Source organism: Chrysochloris asiatica, unplaced genomic scaffold, assembly GCF_000296735.1.
Source record: "Chrysochloris asiatica unplaced genomic scaffold, ChrAsi1.0 scaffold00107, whole genome shotgun sequence".
NCBI lineage: Eukaryota > Metazoa > Chordata > Mammalia > Afrosoricida > Chrysochloridae > Chrysochloris > Chrysochloris asiatica.
This window is the reverse complement of record NW_006408625.1, coordinates 2,236,285-2,257,086: the sequence shown is the minus strand read 5'-3', so window position 1 is coordinate 2,257,086 and position 20,802 is coordinate 2,236,285. Positions and strand designations below refer to the sequence as shown.

Sequence of the window (20,802 nt, the reverse complement as noted above, 5' to 3'; positions counted from 1 at the left end):
CAAGGTTTTAGTGTCTGACTTTTAGAGGAAGATCTCCAAGCCTTTCTTCTCAGCTCCTTAGTCTAGAAGCTCTGCTCAAACCTGTTCAACATTATAGCAATACAAAGGCTTCACTGAGAACAGTAGTGGCTGTCTTGAGTGCACTGGCCAGAATTGAACCTGGGTCTTGTACACAGAGGGTGAGCCCTGCCCTTACTCAACAAAGAGGTGCTGGAGAGATGACACCTCTGAGGGAGCCTGTGCAAGAAGCCTTGCCTCTCTGACTCTGTGTGGTGTCAGACCCAGCCAGACCATTTCTTCCAGCACGAGTTCCTGGAAGTGCTGATTTACTGCTGATGTCATCTAGCTGAGTCACTGCTACAAAACTCCTGTAAGCTCCTATTGTTGTTGTTGTTGTTAAGTGCCGTCGAGTCGGTTCCGACCCATAGCGACCCTGTACAGGGCTTCCGAGGGTGTAAATCTTTACGGGAGTAGAAAGCCTCATCTTTCTCCCGCGGAGCGGCTGGTAGTTTTGAACTGCTGACCTTAAGGTTCACAGCCCGAGTCGTAACAACTACGCTACCAGAGCTCCTTTAGGCTCCAATTTTCCTGCACCCATTTCTGTCTTTCTCTACAGGGCCAACATTGCCCTCTAGTGGACACTTTGGAAAGTTGTGGTGTCACTTTTAGTTCTCAATGCTTGGGGGCAGAGGACATTCCACAGTGAAGGACTGTCCTGTGTCCCCTGAGTTTTGAATGTCCACTGAGCATTCTTGATGTGGCGCTGTAGGGTCAGCACCAGACCGAAGGGTCAGCAGTTCAAACTCACCAGCTGTTCCTCAGAAACCCTATGCAGGGTCCCTGTGAGTCAGAACCACGGTACTTAATAACAACTGAGCATTCATACAGGAGAAACACCTACTTATGACCATCTGAATTTAGGACATAACTGTGTTTTAGATATAATCCAGGGGGTGAATTTTGCTTGAGAGGTGCAGGCAGAAGCTGACATATTCTCAGTCTTCCAAGAATGAATATTGGAATAAGAATATGTTTTAGAGGGTTTAAAATTAAAAAAAAAAATCCTTCATGAGAGATGTTCCCCCACTTCTGGATATAACACTATCACATGTCAGCATGCTGCTTGTGGGATTCACATCACCATCTTCAGCCCTCCATCCCGCCTGACAGCACTATATTCAGTGGTTTGTGGGTGGGAGCAAGCAAGCACGTGGCTATTTCACTGCGTCCCCCAGACTCTGCGCCTGAGCATTTACATGCCGAAACATGTAAGGTTTTCACTCCGTGTTTTTTCCCTCTGTTTCTTTATTATCTGACACTTAGGGCACCTTACTGATCTCTTAAAACCATCTGTGTAGTAGGTATGGTAATATTGTTAAGTGTTGTCCAGTCAGTTCTGACTCCTAGAGACCCTGTAGAGGGTTTCCAATGAGCATCTGGTGGGTTTGAATGACCAACCTCACAGTTAGCAGCCCAGTGCTTATTCTATAGCACATTTCAAGAGAATAAAATGGGCATTACAAAATGCTTCCTATAAAATGTTGGGTCTGTTCAGGCGGGAAACCATGGGACTACATGGTGATCTATCTGTCAGACACATAGAGTTGTCCTCATTCTGCCTTCTTTTAACTTCAAAACTCCCTAAGTTCAGAGACAAAGCACTCAGAGGACAGGAAGGTCTGGGGATCTTCCAGCATCTTCTGACTTAACTCCCAGGGTCAGCACAAAACCTGAAAAGGTTCCGAGACACTAACTCATCAGGGAGCAACCAACTGGCCTGGAAGAAATTAGATTCTCCCCAATACCCCTACCACTGCAGACATCTTGACTCAAACCTGTCTTCTGACATCCTAAAACCAGGCAGCCCTGCCTCCATCTCGAGCCCACGTAAGCATCTTGAAAACACAACCTCTTTTCATTATGAACACCTTGCTGAGTACATTCAGAAGTTCTTCACTTTCTCTGTCATTTGCAATTCACTAAGCACTGGGCTGACTGCAAAGTTGGTTTGAACCACAACGTGGCAGTTCAAACTCACCTGCCGCTCCCTGGAAACCCTATACAGGGTCACTATGAGTTGGAACCAACTCCATGACACTTAACAACAAAACAACATACACCTGGAGTCCTGATGTGGCACTGTAGCATAAGCACTGGACTGCTTACCACAAAGTTGGCAGTTCAAACCTACCAGCCACTCCACAGAACCAATTTAATGGCACTTAACAACAACAATATACACATAACTCCTTTACATAAGGAGCAAAGGGCAGCAATTCAAATCCACCAGTTGCTCTGTGTGAGAATGAAGAGGCCTTCTGGCCCAGTAAAGACTTAGATTCAGAGTCACAATGAGCTGGAACTGACTCAAATGCACACAACAATAACAACTCCTTTATATATATATGGGCTAGCGTTTGCTTCGCCTGAGATGGGGAAAAGCCTGCTTTCGGCTTCAATTCTTTCACTGGATCTTGACTGGACTCCTTATGGTTAAGAAACATTGAGTTGGTTTGTGGCTCTTTCTGCCTGTTTCATGCCATTTGTCAGTCTTGACACTTTGAGCTTTGGCAAACATGTTTGTCACAGTGGCTGCACACATCCAAGAAGCATGCCTGTCCTGCCTGAAGGAATGAGGGCAAGCCTGTCCATCCCAGGCCCTTCTGCTCTGATGAGACCTGAACCACAGTAACCAGTGAATACTGCTGTCACACACATGATGTCTAGAAGTTTCTGAACCTACAGACTGACAAGCTCCTGAGTAACTGAGGTAAAGTCATGCGATTCCCTGTCCAGTACAGTCTCACTCCTTCTGATTCCATGCAGAGGAGGGTCGCAGGGGGCAGGCAAAAAAAAAAAAAAAAATCAAACCCACTGCTAGCGAATAAATCATGACTTATATCAGAATCGACTTTCAATGGAGTAGTCGGAACAGAAACCTGTTGTATGTCGGGGACTATGTGAAGTAACTTCCATGTGTCTAAGGTCATATAACTTACGATATGCTTCCACTCACATTGCTCATTTAAATCTCAAACAAACCTTTCTGGTAAAAGCCATAATTCACCCTTCTAGATGAGGAAACAGAGGTTCAGAAAACCTAAGGGATCTGCCCAAAGCTGAATCTCACCCTCAGGACCTCCTATACTGTACAAAGTTTCTTTTTTTTCCCTTCCCTCTGGCAACTGAAATGGAGACAGCAGGATTCCTCTGAAGCAGGAGGAGAAAGGGATGAGCAAGTGATGGCAGAACTCAAAGTTGTGCATGCTGGGCTTTCAAGCACTAAAGACTAACAAGAAATTTCATTTACAGTTCATCCCAAAAGAAATACCCAGTGCTATGCCACTTTGGAAAGCCCCATTTAAAACAAAATCCCCAAATCAGTGCTACAAAAAGGCATGCAAAACTAAAAAAGGTCCCTACCAGCTTTGCATTTGCAAGAACAAACTACACATTTCGTTTTAGATAAGTTTCTCAAGCAAATTGGCCTGGTTGCCCCTGGAGCGCCACCTACAGCATCCTCAGGTGAACTGCAGAAGGACTCCCATTCTTGATCATAGGTGGGGTTTGTACCATGAGCTTTTTTGCTGGGGGCCACTGTGCTTGTCTCCGAATCAATTAGAAGTTCACATGCTGCTTCCCAAATAATATCCATCCTCAGAAATCTTGTTTTACCTAAGAAAATTCTACTTTATGGAATTTACAGCTTAGCTTTCATGATCGCTCTGATTCTGGATGGGAATATAAACAGGAACACTTTTCAAATGAGGCTAAGGAAAGGATTTTGAATGCTATGGAATGCAGGGGAAGAGACCCTGGGCCTGGATATGTCTGATCCCTCCCTTTTCCTTCCAGTGACAGTGGGCTTAGCTGGGACTCATTCACCAAGTCTTTGAAAACACACTGCTATATTGCATCCCCCCTGTGGCCCACAGAATCTGCCATAAACTCGAAAGACAAGGAAAAGTAAAATATACTCATATCTTTTGCTTTCCAAGGAATCCTCAAACCCTCATCCCACTTGCTAGACTCTGGAGAAGCTAAACACACCAAATTAAGTGTCATGGAGTCGATGCAAACTCAGTGTGGCTCTAAGTGTAAGAACAAACTATTTCCATACGGTTTTCAATGGCTGAGTTTTCGGAAGTCACTTACTTACCTTTTTTTTTTTTTTTTTTAAGCATCACTGGGTGTACTTTTTGGGTTCAGTATGTTTGCATCACTATAAAAGTTTTTGAAATGGCACTGTAGGATCAGTCCAGAACTGATGACCACAGGTTCAAACCTACCAGCTGCTAAACCCTCTCTAGGATCACTATGAGTCAGAACTGATTCTACAGCACTTTTTGTTGTTGTTAAGTACCACTGAGTCAGTTCCAACTCACAGATTTCTAAGGAGTGACTGGTGAGTTTGAACCACCCACTTTGTTCAAAAACACCTTTCGATCCAGTGCTTATCCTACAGTGCCACACAGACGCCCCTATTAATAGAGGGTGCGCTTTCACTATTGGCCACTAGATGGTGCAGTAGTAGTAAATTATGGGATCACAGACAAGTCTTCCATACAAAGGCAAAGCTCCTCTTTAACCATGGCACACTAAGGTTTTTAAGGAAATGGGAAGGCACTGAGCAGTACAAGGCTAGCTCTAGAAAGTGGTATGAATATCTTATTTTTTTGAAGGAGGGAACACAAAAGTCCATGCACAGCTTACACTACCCGGAAGCTCCAAGACCACCCCAAGACCCAGGGCACAATGTGGACGGGAGCTCAGAGCTGGCTGGGCACTTGTGATGTGCACTCAATGGCCCTTGGGGAGCAGCAGAAGCCTTATACCATCCTGTATTGGAGCTTGTGGGAAAATGGTGACAGAACTTAGATGAGGCCAGTGTAATGCAGGGGACATAAGGCTGGAAAAGACAGAGCTAGAGGTTGTTCCATGAGACACTGGCCTTTCAGGTTGTTAAAAAGGTAGGTTTGTATAAGTGGAGGCTAGAAGTCTTCTGTTTTCTATTTTATAATGCTAGGGTTACTCTAGTGTAGTGGTTACGAATCAGGCTGCTAATCTCATGGTCTGCAGTTCGAAACTACCAGCTGTTCTGTGGGAGAAAGATGAGGCTTTCTGCTCTAGTAAAGATTTAGTCTCAGAAACCCTGTACAGGGTCACTATGAGTCAGAACCAACCCCACGGCACAGCACCACCAGCGTTACTTGTAGAGCTTAGATATTGACTGTGAACTTCCATTTGTAATCATATCCGAGACTCACAGAAGCCATAATGCCTGGACAACGCCAGTCCATGCCACCATCATGACTTGCTTAGTGACCAAAACTACTCTGGTTTTCCCCCCACCCCTGACACATCAGTCTGATCAGATCTTGTACCTCCCTGCTCAACACACCTGGACTAAACCCAATCTCTTCACCATGGTCTATACAGGCCTGCCCACCTCTCTGACTTCAGGGCACACAATTGTCTGCCTAGACACCATGTCCTGGTGTGGTGCTGTGGGTTAATGCACTGGACTGCAAAGGCAGTCTGAACTGCAAGGTTGGCAGCTCAAGCTCATCAGCCACTCCTTGGAAACTATATACAGGGTTGCTATGGGTCAGAATTGACAGCATTTTAACAAAAAACAGCAAAATACACCCAAGTCTTTACAGCCTCAGGCCCTTTGCACAAGCTAGCCCCTCTTCCTTCCCACAGTTCTTTCTTTAGTCAGCAACTTCGTGTTAATCCTTAGCAGGATATACCCCTATCCTACCTCCCCACCCCAGTTACTCTGTCTCACTTCACCTTATTTTAATCCTGTGGCAAGCACTTACACCAGGGGCAGCAGACCTTTTCTTTTCTGTAAAGGGTCTGCCATTCATTGTGAAAGGGCACCTGGTGGTGCAATAGGTTAAGCGTTGGGCTGCCAACTGCTGGTGGACGATTCAAACCCACCAGCTGCCCTGAGAGAGAAAGCCATCTGCTCCTGTAAAGATTTACAGTCTCAGGGACCCTAAGGAGCTAGTCTATTCTGTCTGATAGTGTAGCTATGAGTCAGAATACTGACTTAAGGTAGCGGGTCGTGGGGGTTTTGTTGTTGTTTTATACATTGTGAAACCAGCAACAGATAAAGAGTACATAGGTGTGGCTATGTTCCAATAAAACTTTATTTACAAAAAACAGCTGGTGGAACAAATTTAATCCTCAGACTATTGTTTGCCAACCCTGGATTTACTTTACCGGACATTTTCCTCATTTATTGTCTGGTTCCTGCCTCACTTGCTCACTGTGGTCTTCCTCCATGCCTATGAGAGTTCGTGCTGTCTTCTAAGCAAATGAGTGAGTGAATGAATGAATGGATATCATCTGGTAACTACGTTGTTCTTTGAAGCCCTGGTGAGTCTCGTTCCCTTTCTTCCGGCATGTTCACTTCTCCTTGGCAATTTAGCTTTCACTTTCTCATCAGAAAAGAGGGCCACACATCAGCAGGCTGTCAGGGAGGGCCACCCGCCATCTGGAAAAACCAGATAAGAGCTTCCAAAGGTGACGTGGCTTCTGCACATGGCAGGATGCAATTAGGCACAGCATGGCCGGGAACGCAGCTCTTCATTATGCAAATGATGTTGACTTGTGGTGAATCTTTAATTCTGGGCAAACTCCCAACTTTGTCCTGGTCTCCAAAGTATTCCTGGATACCCTTCTTCACTGCCTAGTCTTCAGCTTAGGGAAAGCAAGCTAGTTTTAATGTCAGCTTTGGGAAAATCTGACTAGAAAAAATAAGCATCATACAGTAAGTCAACTCCTCAAGACTTTGGAGTATTATTTTAAAATAAGACATGGATTTTCAATTAGGGAGTTAGTAAAAATGGATTCAGATGCAGAATCTAAATGTGCTCCCATCACCCCAACCAGAGACATCATAAGAACCCCCCCCTTTTTTTTTTTCTATGAGAACGGAAGGTGGTTGGCTAAGCAGCAACACAGTTGTTGAGTTGGCTTAAAGGGTTGAACTGGACGTTATTTTATTGGTGTGAGTTAGCATAGAGGGAGCCGCCTCCTTTTTGTAAAATAGGTGCTATCTATGGAGTTCTGGTGTGGCGCTGTGGGTTACTGCGTCAGATGGCAAAGTTGTTTGAACTGCAATGTGGCGGTTCAAGCTCACCAGCTGCTCCTTGGAAACCCTATATAGGGTCGCTGTGGGTCAGAACCGACTCGATGGCACTTAACAACAACAGCATGACTCAGGATACAACTGTGGCGGAGTCCAAAGATCTCTAGCCCACTCCCAGCATTGGTGTGCTGGTAAAATTAACTCTCCACTGAAAACAAAACAAAAAGTCCTTATTTGTGATTGGTTGTTGTTGTTGTCAGGTGCCATCAGAGTCGGAACCGACCCCATGCACAGCAGAACGAAACAATATCCGATCCCAGGCCAACCTCACTACCACTGCCACACTTGATGCCATCAATGATGCCACCTGGCTGATCCATCTCGTTAGGGGTCTTCCTCTTTTTCTCTGACCCTCCACCTTAACCAGCATGACATCCTTCTCCAGCGACTGTTCTCTCCTGACAATATGTCCAAAGTATGAGAGATGAAGCTTACCCATCCTGGCCTCCAAAGAGCACTCTGGCTGCACTTCTTCCAAAACAGATCTATTGGTTCTTTTGGCAGTCCATGGCACTTTTGAGTAGTATTCTCCTCCAACACCACAACTCAAAGGCACCAATTCTTCTACGGTCTTCCTTATTCACTGTCCAGCTTTTGCATTCATTTGTGATTGGTAGCATTTGCAAATTTCTGTGGCAAATGTTTTCACCATGGCCAATGCCTCTGACTACAGTGATATCAGTACACCACTGCCCTCAAACGGCTCAGATTGAGTGCAGTCAGAGTGGACCCTGCCCCATGATTATTCTCCCCCACCAGCCCTGGCCCCGCCCCTGCTCTACGGGAGCCAACAACATGGTTCTTGAACACACTGGCTAGAAGGTCCTTTTTCTCCCTGGTCAGCCCCCTACATCAGCCTCACTTTACTATGCAGCCATCCTCCATGGGTGCAGGTACACAAGATGACTTTGCTTCTCCTCCTGGAAAACTAACCTCGCTGCTCCACTTTGTTATTGTTGTTAAGTGCCATTGAGTGGGTTCTGACTCACAGGCATCCTGTATAGGATTTTGGACGAATGGCTGATACATTTGAACTGTCAACCTTAGTCCAGTGCTTATCGGACAGCGCCACACCAGGACTCTACTGCTCCACTAGCAAACACTATTTAAAAATATGATCTTAGGCAATGTCAGCCAGGTTTTTCCACTAGCTCCCTTTTGTTTGACCACTGTGGAGAATGTACTTTTCCATCCCAGATATACTGAATCAGAATCTCTAGGTGATTCTTATGTATAAGGGTAAAACCTGAAATGGTAACACCACGATGGAGAACAGTATGGCGCTTCCTTAAAACACAAGAACTACAAATACCATGTGATCCAGCAATCCTACTCCTAGGTGTATATCCTGCCGAAATAAGACCTGTGACAGTGTTGTTACTGTTGTTAAATGCAGTCGAGTTGGTTCACACTCAGAGTGAACCTGTATAGTGCAGTCAAGGAGCGGCTGGTGGCAGTAGCAGTTCAGTGCTTATCCTACAGCAGCATACCACGGCTTCTACAAATAGACATGTGTACACTCATATTCCCGTCAGCATTATTCATGGTAGTAAAAAGATGGCAAAATCTTAAATGTCCACCAACAGATGCATGGATAAGCAACTTGTACAATGGGATATTATCCAACAATAAAAAAAGAATGATGGGTCCATTAAACACCTCCCAACATGGGTGAATGTGGAGTACATTATGCTGTCTGAAATAAGTCAATCAAAAAGGGTATATATTGTATGGAACCACTATTATAAAAATCTAGACTAGATTTACACACAGAAACAAACATTCTTTGATGGCTACCAGGGATTGGATGGGGAAGGAGAAAGAATCCCTAACTAGATAGTGCTGTTGGTGTTGTTGAGTTGGCTCCGACTCATAGCAACACTGCATAGGGTTCCTAGGAGCAGCTGGTGGGTTTGAACTACCAAGTTTGTGGGTAGTAGTCCAGTGCTTATCTTATAGCGACACAGAAGGAGTTCAACTAGATAGCAGACAAGTGTTCATTTGGGTTAAGGGAAAGACAATAAATCAAATCAGCACAACATGACCAAGGCAAAGAAAGACATGGAGGCAAGACTAAAAGACAATTCTGATCAATTCGGTAACACACAAATTCCTGCACCACAGTAATAACAAACAATTTGAGAATGGATACAAGGGTAGATACACATGCTAACAAGGTGCACATGCACATGGTTACATAGAAAGGGTTGTGGATATTTCTACATATGTATCTGTAAGTGCTACATGTCTACCCACATAAATAACAGAGCCCGTAAGACTGAACACCTCAAAGGACTAAGTTACTGGGCTTTAAGGCGAAGGGCCATGGTTTTAGGGGACATCTAGGTCAATTGGCATAACATAGTTCATAGCGATAATGTTCTGCATCCTAGTAGCATTTGGGGATTTAAAAGCTTGTGAGTGGCCATTGCAGATACAACCGTTGTTGGTCTCTTATGCATCTGAAGCAAAGGAGAAGAAAGAAAACTTAAGACATAAGGAAGTGATTATGAAGCACATGTTGTTGTTGTTAAGTGCTGTTTGTTGAGTCAGTTCTGACTCATAGTGACTCTATTTGGGTTTCCAAGGAGCAGCTGGTAAGCTTGAACCAACCCTACCTGTGGTCCATCCAGCGCATTAACCCTCTGAGGCCAAAAGAACTTGAGGCCAAAAAAACTAGATGGTGCCCGACTGCCACTACTTACTATTCTGACTAGGATCACACAGATGATCTTGGTTTGTTGTTAATTAGGTGCCATCAAGTCAGTATTGACTCATAATGACCCTATGCACAACAGAATGAAACACTGCCTGATCCTGGGCCAACCTCACTATTGTTGACACGGCTGAGCCCATTGATGCTGCCACTTGGCCAATCCATCTCGTTGGGGGTCTTCCTCTTCTTCTCTGACCCTCCACCTTACCAAATATGATATCCTTCTCCAGCGACTAGTCCCTCCTGACAATATGTCCAAAGTATGAGAGATGAAGTTTGGTCATCCTGGCCTCCAAGGAGGTGGCACTTCTTCCAACACCGATCTGTTTGTTCCTTTGGAAGCCCATTGCACTTTCAATATTCTCCTCCAACACCATTGAAAATTCTAGCACAAAATTCAAATTCATAAAAAATGCCAGACTTATTGGTTTGACAGAAGTTGGAGAAACCTCTAAGACCATTGCCTAATGAAAACTTGATCCAACTTGGAACTGAAGCCACTCCTGAAAGCCACCTCTTGGTATAATAATGGTGGTGGTGGTTATGTGCTGTGGAGTCGGTTCCGACCCATAGCAACCCTGTACAGGGTTTCCGAGGCTGTAAATCTTTACAGGAGCAGAACACTTAATCTTTCTCCCACAGAACAGCTGGTGTTTTCAAACTGCTGACCTTGTGGTTCGCAGCCCGATTTGTAACCACTACCCTACCAGAGCTCCTTAGCCTGTCCTATAAAATATCAAAGCAATGAATGCGCCCCTTACAACCATCAACTATAAGAGATCAAAAGGGCACTATCTCCCCAAAAGCAAAGATGAGAAGGTTAAAGAGGAGCAGGGGGACTGGACGAACTGGAAATTGGGAGAGTTTTAAACATTGTGAGGATCACAACCAATGTCAAGGAACAATCTATGCATGAACTATTGCTGAGAAAATTGATTTGCTATATAAACTTTCACCTAAAGCACAATAAAATAGTCACAAAAAAGAATCACCTGGGAGTCTCGTTAAAATGTAGATTCTGATTAAGTTTGTCTGGGGTGGAAAGGCACATTCTCAGCAGGAGACAGAGCCAGAATGAACAGGTTTGAAGCCTGGACTGGAGGAGGAAAGCAGGAAGCACTTCTTTTGTTAATTTGACCCATGTAACAGCAGGGCAATTTACAGCTAGCACCTTCAGTTGTGTTTTGGATCTGTGTGCAGTGAGGGAGTGATGGTGGTAGTAGCAGTGGTTATGTGCTGTGGAGTCAGTTCCGACTCATAGCAACCCTGTATAGGGTTTCTGAGGCCATACATCTTTATGGGAGCAGGTAAGCCTCATCTTTCTCCCATGTACCAGCTGGTCTGATCTGAGGTTAGCAGCCTAACACGTACCCACTGTGCTACCAGAGCTCCTTTCTTAAAGGGGTAGCAGCACCTATCCTGGAGATGTCTGGGTAGAAGAAGTGTTGTTTGGTTTTCACAGTGAATGCTGTGGCCGACCCTGACCAAGATGTTTGGGCACTCAGGACACTGAACCACCATGAGGGCAGGTAGTCTCACCCAACCAAACTACAGCAGTGTCCTGGTGCGAAAAACTAGAAACTGATGAAGGGAAAGTGGCATTTAGGGAAACTGGTAACTGCTTAGAGGTAGAATTCTTGCCTCCCATTCGAGAGGCCCAGGTTCAATTCCTGGTCAATGTACCTCGTGTGTAACCACCACCCCATCTGTCAGCGGAAGCTTGTGTGTTGCTATGATGCTAAGCAAGTTTCAGTGGAGCTCCCAGATGAAGACGGACTAAAAATAAATGTCTTTCAATCTATTTTCCAAATCCACACCAGATCATGGGGTTGCCAGGGGTCAGGGATCAAAGGCACAGCAGCTAACAAATATGAGTTACCCCTTTCCATTCCCCCCCTCACTCAGTTGACTATTTGTTGAGAATAATCTCTTCCTCCATATGACCTGAGTCATCATTTGAAACAGATCTGTTTACTTGGCATTCTCTGCAGGCATGGCTTCTTCCTTGTGGCAAACTACCACAAATCATCACCTGATATTTTCTCCAGAGATGCACCATGACATCTCAGTCACTTCCAACACCCAAATTCCAGTACCAGGTGTCTCCAAGTGCCATGCAGCTACTCACGCTGGGGACTGACAGTCAGAAATGACAGGATGATATTAGAGAAGCTTGGCAGATAACAAACATCTCCCCTTTTGGTTAATGAGAAAGCTGAAGTGTGAGAAAGTGATAAATGCAAACCAATACAAAGACCTCACTGAACATAGGGTCTAGAAGACTAAGCTAAATGGTGCTGGGACCCTGGAATGCTCAGAACAGTGCACTCTGCTCATGTCAGGAAGATGGTACCCTCCAGGCTGGCAGAGAATCCCGTGTCCTCTGTAAGAGCACCAAAAGCAGGGATTTCTATTTCAGATGTGAAGCTCAGCCCCACACATACCAGCAAGCTGCTTACCCTCTTTGAGCTCTGAATTCCTCACCTGTTAACTCAGGGATGTTGTCGGATTGAAGTTCACAATCCATACATACTAAAGATTAAATGGTAATGCAAACAGTTAGCTAACCACAAAAAGTTGGAGCTTTGAGTCTCTCCAGACTCTGAAGAAAGGTCTGGTGATTTACTTATGAAATAAAAAAACCCAAATCATCCATTGAAAACCCGATGGAACACTGTTGAACTCTGACACACATGGGACCCTAAGTTGGAACTGCCTCTATGGTAACTGGTTCCGATGATTAAAAAATCACCCTCAGTGGTGCCCTGTCACCATTGCTAATATCAGCAACAGTTCCCAGGGACTATTATGCAACAGAGGCCCACCCAGGGAAATGTCACGTATTCCCAGGACTCGGGGAAGGGTCTGCAATGTAATCACAACAGCAAACCCATGTGCTTACCATTGCTCAGCAAGTGTGATTCAGAGACTGTCGTTACATCAGCCCACCCAGCGTTCATCGTCACCATGTGAGACAACACTATCCTCACTCCCTCTGATAAATGGGGAAACCGAGGGATGGAGCCACAAAGTAGCTTATTAGGCTACCCAACTAGAAGGTGGCAGCGCTCGGATTTGAACTGGGGTCATCTGAGTCGTGAGTCTGTAGGCTCAGCCACTACTCTGTACTTACCCTTCTAAAGCAAAACAAAGGGAGAGCTTTTTGGTCCTCTATGGATTCTGGGTACAATAAGGGATTGTACATGATGGAAATGACAACTCGTTGCCCTGACCTTTGTTATCTATCATCTAGAGAAAAATCCCAGAATATTGTCAAACTATCAGATAACGTAATATCCCTTGTTATCCTTCTTTTAAAATTCTAGGCACCAAAAACAGAGGTGCAAATTAATGGAAGAAAATAAAGTTCTCCAAAGTGAGAAGAGTACTAGAATCTGCCTTGCACTGAGTGGCCAGTCAGTCACCCTTAAGTGTACCATAGCAAAGCTTCCTTTGATATATATTTTTGATTATTTGCATCCAGCATGGAGTCTATTTTTAAATCAAAGAAGAAACCACTCTTAAGTGGAAGATGAACAGCAAAACGCAGCATGAACCAACAAAAAGTCTTATTAGTCTTCTGGAGGAAGGTTGTTTCCAGAAGACTCAGTTGACTACTGGGATCAGGCTTGGGGTTGAATTTCGTTTCAAGGTTAGCTGGCTGCACACTGCCATGCTCACTGCTGTATGCTAAGAGGGCGTGAGATAGGAGAGAATGCAGCAGCCAGATGGTACAGTTTTGAGACGTGCTGGCCACAGCATCAGCTGAGTGACAAGCGGCAGACACTGGGAAGGAACAGATGCTGAGAGACAATGATACTTAGTTAACCAGATGCCAGGTAATGCAGGCGCATTTAAAATCTTTTTTTTTTTTTCCAGAATTCTGAAAATCTAGAAATACCTAATCCAGAATGTTCACACACCTGGTTAGATGTTAAGTTCATTAAAGAAACCTCTCACTGCTCCTCAAGAACGAATTGCTTTCTATCATTGGGCACAGATGGTGAGATCAAATCATTAACACAACTGAGGCTGTGAAAAGACCGGATTTCATTGCAGCTTCTCTTCACAATTGATGGACCCCATAATGTGCAATCGATTTAAAGCAACCAACTCAGCCTTTTTTTTTTTTTTTTTTTTCTATAAAGCCTGATTCTCCACCCAAATGCAAGGTTCCCAACTATAAAATCCTGCAAAACCCAGAAGCTGTAAACTGGTGGCCCTCAGTCGATCTGGCCTGGAGTTGGGTTTTGTTTGGCTGACACTGTGTATGAGATAAAGAGAAATAAAAATTTATGTAAAAGACTATGTAAAAGTGATATAAAAACTTTATGTAAAACTTTAATGATCCCTGGTGGTTCAGTGGGTTGGGCTGTTTGCATCAAAGTTGGTGGTTCAAACCCACTAGTGGCTGCTTAGGAGAAAGATGAGGTTGTCTGCTCCTGGAAAGATTTCCTGCCTCAGGAATCCTAAAGAGCAGCTGTACTCTTATTAGTTGGAATCGACTTGGCGGCACTGGACTTGGTTTGATTTTTGGTTTCATAGAAGTTTAGAACTGATTATGAGTCATGACTGCTAAACTTTCCTCTTCTTTTGCTTTTAAACAAAAATGTTTCCCTTGTTTTCTAGTCCAAATTCTTCCTCACAATGGTAGTATGTAAGGGAATACATTCCAAAATCAAACCACCAAATGGCACTGGTTGATTCCAACTCAGAGCAGGCCTATAGGACTGAGCAGGACTGACTCATAGGGTTTACAAGGCTGTCATCTTTGCAGGGGTCCTGGTGTGGCGCTGGGGGCTAATGCAGCAGACTGAAAACTTGTTTGAACTGCAAGGTTGGTGGTTCAAGCTCACCAGCTACTCCTAGGAAACCCTATACAGGGATGCTATGGGTCAGAATCAACTCGACAGCACTTAACAACAACAATTTTTGCTGGAACAGATTGCCACAACTTTCTCTCACAGAAAGGTTGATGGGTTCTCAAACCAACAATCTTTCGGTTAGCAGCTGAGCATTTAACCACATCAAGCCTATATGGACATGCCAAGGCTACGGGCATTTCCTCCAACTTATCTCTAGCTTTAATTTCTAAACCAAAGCTGAGCTTTAAAATCCCTGTTGTGAATATGAACCCTCCATGACATTATTCAACCCAGGTCAACTCCTGGTAGTTTCAAATATGCATTGTGAACTTGAAAAAATTCAGCTTTTCCAAATCTATATTCTGCAGAAAATAAATCACTCTACTCCATTCCCCTCACTCTATCCCACACATACTCATCAAAACCATGGCGCCACAATGGAAATGTAAACACTCAGGAAATATGAGCGTTAAGACACCACAGGCCCACTCAGGCACTTTTCCGTTTATAAGAAGGCAGGACCTTTGTGGGGTACCAGAAGCATGTTTCAGATAGTACATTTTGCAATGAGTGCTTAAATATACTGTAGTTCTATAAAGTTTTATTTCAGAAATTATTATAATTATTATAAAAACTTGTAAAAAAATTAACAGTAATATTTAAAAGAACACATTAACTTACTCACTGTACAAACTTCAAAGACACTATTGTTACCATTTTGGTAGTCTCTCACGTTTTCTTGGCATTTTTCAACAACAGGGTAGGGATTATAATGTGCACACACAATCTTTATCCTGCTTTGAAGCCCAGGGGCACCATAAACATAGACTCCTATTAGTAACCTCTTCAAAAATATTTAAATGACCCAAATCAAGCTGTGCTACAATTTACAAGACATCAATGTTGGTCATCTGCTGTTTCCAATATTTATTGCTATATTATAAATAAGACTACAATTAACATCTTTGTACATAATGTTAGTTTTTTCTTTCCTTCCATTCGCCCCTGCTCCTTTCTTTGTGTTATTCCTTGAAGGCAGACTCTCAGACATAGAGTTGCTGGCTTAAAGGCTGTGACTAAATTGAAGTCTCCTGACACAATGCTATGATGTGAAATGGAAAGGGTGTAATGTGACCTTAGACCTCTGAGTAAGGGTGCTAACAAACACTGATCTCTAGGCACTTAATTCATTAAGAAGCAAAGAACCAGCTTTTTCCTTCCTCTACCATTAGGAAGTTTGGGATTGGGGTTGGGGCGGGGAGAACAATCAGAGAGGGTGAGAGAAAAGAGGCTAGACACAGCAAGTGTACAAATGATTTCCACGCACGAATTCAAAAGGTACCTCTATAGGATAACTACGCATTTATGCAAATTGATATGAATTGATATGAATATGCGTATCATGGGACAGAGCAGTTGTTTCCTTGCAAAATGTGGTGTGTTGAAAGCCTCATTTTGACCATTCTATTGACTTTACATGAGAAAACACTGAAAAATGTTCACGTGAAAACAGGTAGAGAACGCCAATCGATAAGCAGAATTTCCCACCTTTCGGAGTCTGGCAAGGAGGCTGGCTACATGTTCATGCTGTTCTGCTTTAGCAAGATCTTCAGCTGTCTTTCCATCCTGTTGAAGAGAAATGATTAGTATCACTTTCACTGCAAGAAAAAAAAAAAAAAAGTCTGACGTATGCCTAGTCTGTCCATCTGAGGCTAAAATAAGCCTAACAGACGTCAAAAGCAAATAATTTAGATCAAAAGGGTGTGGCTTGGCTTATTTGCTATCTGTGTAATCCTGATTTTATTAGATTGTCCAGGAAAGAAAGCTAACAGCAGGCAAGAATTGTGCGTGGGTGTCTGAGGTCCAGAGTGAGACGTCCTGGGCCCACTGGCTTTAATCATGACTTGGCAGCCTCATTAGCCACTGGTTCCTCCACGTCTGAACCTCTCTGCAATTAGGCAGACAATTAAGGCTGGCAGTCGATGCCAGATTCTAGTAAGTGTATGTGAACATCTTAGTATCCATCCTACATGGGCAAACGTCACTGCTCACATAATGCTAGTTACTGGTGATTACTGTGGATTGCAAAGAAAAAACTCGGTATGGCAGGTAAATTTGGTTTTAAGATTTTCAGTGAGCATAAAAGGAAGAGTAAGACATTGGGGCTTACTTGTTAATTCTAGAATCTTCATAGGGCTATGGTTTCATAATGATTAACTCATTTCTGTTTTTACACCATGAATATGATAATGGTAGCTCCAAATATACAGGCTGCAACCCCTCTTTAAAGTGCTTTCTATGCATTGATCCTCAAAATCTCTCCTGGGACACTGGAACTATTACTGTTCTCATGCAACCTACAAGGTAACAGACGCTGGTGGACTGTTTTGGTGCTGTTTCAGAGATCATTAAAAATTCAAAAGCAAGAAAGATGAGAAGCAATTTCCAAAGATATAAGTGACCTAGAAACAATAGCAACAAACAAGAAAATAGGACGGATTTTGGTCTACGTATCCATGTTTGTCAATCACGAAGTTCCATCTCCCTGGGAGCTGAGGTGTCCCTTAATTCTATGTAAGAGCTCATCTCCCAACCCTGCAACTCAAGCTACTCACCGAGCCACATGTGGGCTTCCATCAGAACTGGGTGCTATTGGCATTCTGGATCAGATATTTGGTGGATGGGGTAGTTCTGTGCATTGCAAAATGCTTAGCAGCATCCCTGGCCTCTCTGCACTTGACACCACTCATTTCCTCTTCCCCCACCTAACTCTGACAACCCAAAATGTCTCCACTGTGTGCTGTCAGGTTGGGTCCAACTCATAGTGACCCAGTGCAGTGTTTTTGAGAGCAGCTGGTGGTTGTTACCTGCTGACTTGTGGTTAGTGCCCTATGCTTACCCTCTAGCACCATGCTGCCAAATAGCCCCTGTTGAGGAGCCAGCTCTGGAGAGTCATGGTTTTCAGTCATGCCTGCCCAACTCTCCTTGTTCCCTAAGTGGGGAAGGGGAGGGCTTCTAGCTTGCTTTGTGAGATGACTTAAGTGCTTTTTTAGACCCTGCATCCTAAAATAGGGACTCATCCAAATTACACAGTGCCTCTACTGACTTAAGACAAGGTCTTCACTAGGTGGTTGGTTCCCCAGTGCCACAGCACATTGGAATCCCCTGGGGATCTTAAAAAAAAAACTCCTGCTGCCTGGCTCCCACCTGAGCCACACTGGTTTCAGAAGTTTGGGTGCAACCTGGGCATTGGGAGTCTTAAACGCTTTCCTGGGTGTTCAGGATGCAGCAAAGTTTGGGAATCACTGCCTGTGATGGAAGAAATCAGAGTCTTGAATTAGGTTTTTTGCCTTCTAACATTTATCTGGACATAGCATTCTCCTTGAAGATCTCAAATCGGCCTGTAAACACAGGCAGAGAACTCCACTTGTAATGACATGAAAACCACCATCGACAATAATGCCTCATCCTTCTGCAGAACTTTACAGTTTCAAAGCATGTTCCTCCAAAGGACACGGTTCAAACTTTGAAGAGAGAGATGCTTTCCATTGTAGTGGGGAGACTGTCAACTGGGAAGTTAGAAAGACTCAGGATAAAATTCTAATTCTGTCCCTTGCGGTTGTGAGCCTCAATTTCTACATCTGTAAAATGGAGAAACATTCTCTTCACCAATAAACAAAACAAAACAAAACAACCAAACCTTTGCTATTGAGCTGAGTTGATCTGACTGGGGGAGACCTCCATGTGTTCACGTGGTTATAATCTTTACAGAAGTCAGTCCCCAGACCTTTCTTTCCTGGTACCACTGGGTCGGTTCGAATCACTCACTTTTAAGGTTAGTAGCTGTGAGCAAAGCATATGCATCATCCAGGGCCTCTTGAACAGATTAGAGAAAAATGAATGAAAAGAACCTACCAAAGTTAAAAGTAAGCAGCAGTGATTAGTAAAAGAGCTGAAGAGCTTCCTCACAACTACCTGCCTTTCTAACTTTAAGGGAAAAGGGGAAGAGTTGTATCTCCGGGTTCTGTTCCTGACCTCTACCATACACTCCTGTTGTTGTAAAGTGCCATTGAGTCGGTTCCGACTCATAGCGACCCTGTACAGGGTTTCCGAGGAATGGCTGGTGAATTTGAACTGCTGCCCTGTTGTTCACAGTCCAGTGCTGACCCTCAGCACCACACCAGGTGTCCAATACACTCCTGAGGAAGACGTTAAACTTATTGGATCGTTCTTGGTCCAAGAAAAATTCTAACACTTGTTGCCGTCCTTGTTACAAACAGTGGTCTCAAGGACTCAATGAAAAGAAAGATGTTTCCAGCTGCCCATCACCTAAACTCGTGGCTCGGTGGACCACTTAAGCCATAGGGATATAGTGGCTTAAGAAGGACTAGTTGAGATTAGGAATCAGTGTGTTTCTGTCGTGTGATAGGAGCCCCCTCACAACTGCATTCCTAGGCCCTCAGCAGTGAGTCTCAATCTGGCAGCAATGCATGTGAGAAGCACACTGAAGTGACTTCAAGGTTGGTCCAGCCATCTTCAATGAGCTGGAGTCTCCATGCTGACTATGGGCCACACACCAGCCTGCACTTCAACACCATCCCGGGATTATGTCTTGACAGCTGAGAATAAACAGCCCTGTCAGTGACATACACAATATGCTTCACAACGTAGCAGGATAAAGTCCAATTGGGCCTGATACAGAAAGGAAAACCAGCTTCATCTATCTCCTAATGAGAAGATGACCTGGAAGAATACTATGTGTCGTACTGTGGTGGCTAATGTGTTGTGATGCATATTGTCACCGGTATTTTAAATGCCAGCAGGGGCACCCATGGTGGACAGGTTTCAGCTGAGCTTTCAGACAAAGACAGACCAGGCGGAAGGAAGAGGAAGACTACTTCTGAATGGGTAGCCACTGAAAACCTTACCAATATTAATGGAACACCGTCAGATACAGGGCTGGAAGATGAGCTCCTCAGGTTGGAAAACCCTCAAAATGCAACTGGGAAAGAACCTCCTCCTCAAAGAGTTGATCAAAATGATGTGAATGGAGCAAAGTTTTGGGGACCTTCATTTGCTGGTGTGGCACAACGCAAATGAGAATAAAAAGCAGCAAATATTCATTAATAGTCAGAATGTGGAATCTATTAAGTATGTAAATAAGAAAATTGAAAGTTGTCAAAAATGAATTGGAATGTATTAGTGAGCTGAAAGGGACTGGTTGCGACCATTTTGAATGGCTCAAATTGAAAGGGAAGGCATCAAAAACAACATTTCAAGATCTAGCTTGAAGTATAATATAGCTGTCTGTGATAGGATAATATCCACTCGCCTACAAGGAAGAACAGTTAATACCACTAATATTAAAATGTATATACCAACTACTAAATCCAAGAATGATGAAATGGAAGCAGTCTAGCAACTTCTTCAGTCTGAAATTGGCCAAACATGCGATCACGGTGCATTGATAATTACTGGTGATTGGAATGCGAAAGTTGGGGGGAAAAGAGAAGGGTCAGTAGTTGGAAAATACGGGCTCAGTGATAGAAATGACACTGGAGATCGCATGAAAGAATCTTGCAAGGCCAACAACTTAATCATTGCATATTCCTTATTTACACCACATAAAAGGCAGTTACACAATTAGACCTCACCAGACAGAATACAAAGGAATCAAACTGACTACCTCTGTGGGTACACATGGTGAAGAAGCTTAATATCATCAGCCAAAATAAGGCGAGGAAGGCCAACTGTGGAACAGACTATCAGTTGCTCATATGCATTCACACTGAATCTGAAGAAAATTACAAATCTACAAGAACACATGTTACCTGAATTTAGAGACCATCTCAAGAAAAGATTTGATGCATTAGAAACTGATGGAAGACCAACAAGAGTTGTGGGATGACATCAAGAACATCATACAGGGAGAAAGCAAAAGGTCATTAAAATGACACGAAAGAAACAAACGACCAGAACAGATGTCAGAAGAGATTCTGAAACTTGCTCTTAAGAGTACAGAAGCTAAAGCGACTAGAAGAAATGAAGAAGAATAAAAA

General features: G+C 43.7%; 1 protein-coding gene across 1 annotated transcript in view; it reads right to left on the bottom strand.

Moving 5' to 3' along the window:
* DAPK1 (death-associated protein kinase 1) overlaps window positions 1-20,802 on the bottom strand; it is a 274,182-nt gene that overhangs the window by 22,883 nt on the left and 230,497 nt on the right. The window contains exon 18 of the mRNA XM_006867630.1: window positions 16,292-16,369. Coding sequence (XP_006867692.1) covers window positions 16,292-16,369 — 78 coding nt within the window. The remainder of the gene's footprint in view (window positions 1-16,291; window positions 16,370-20,802) is intronic.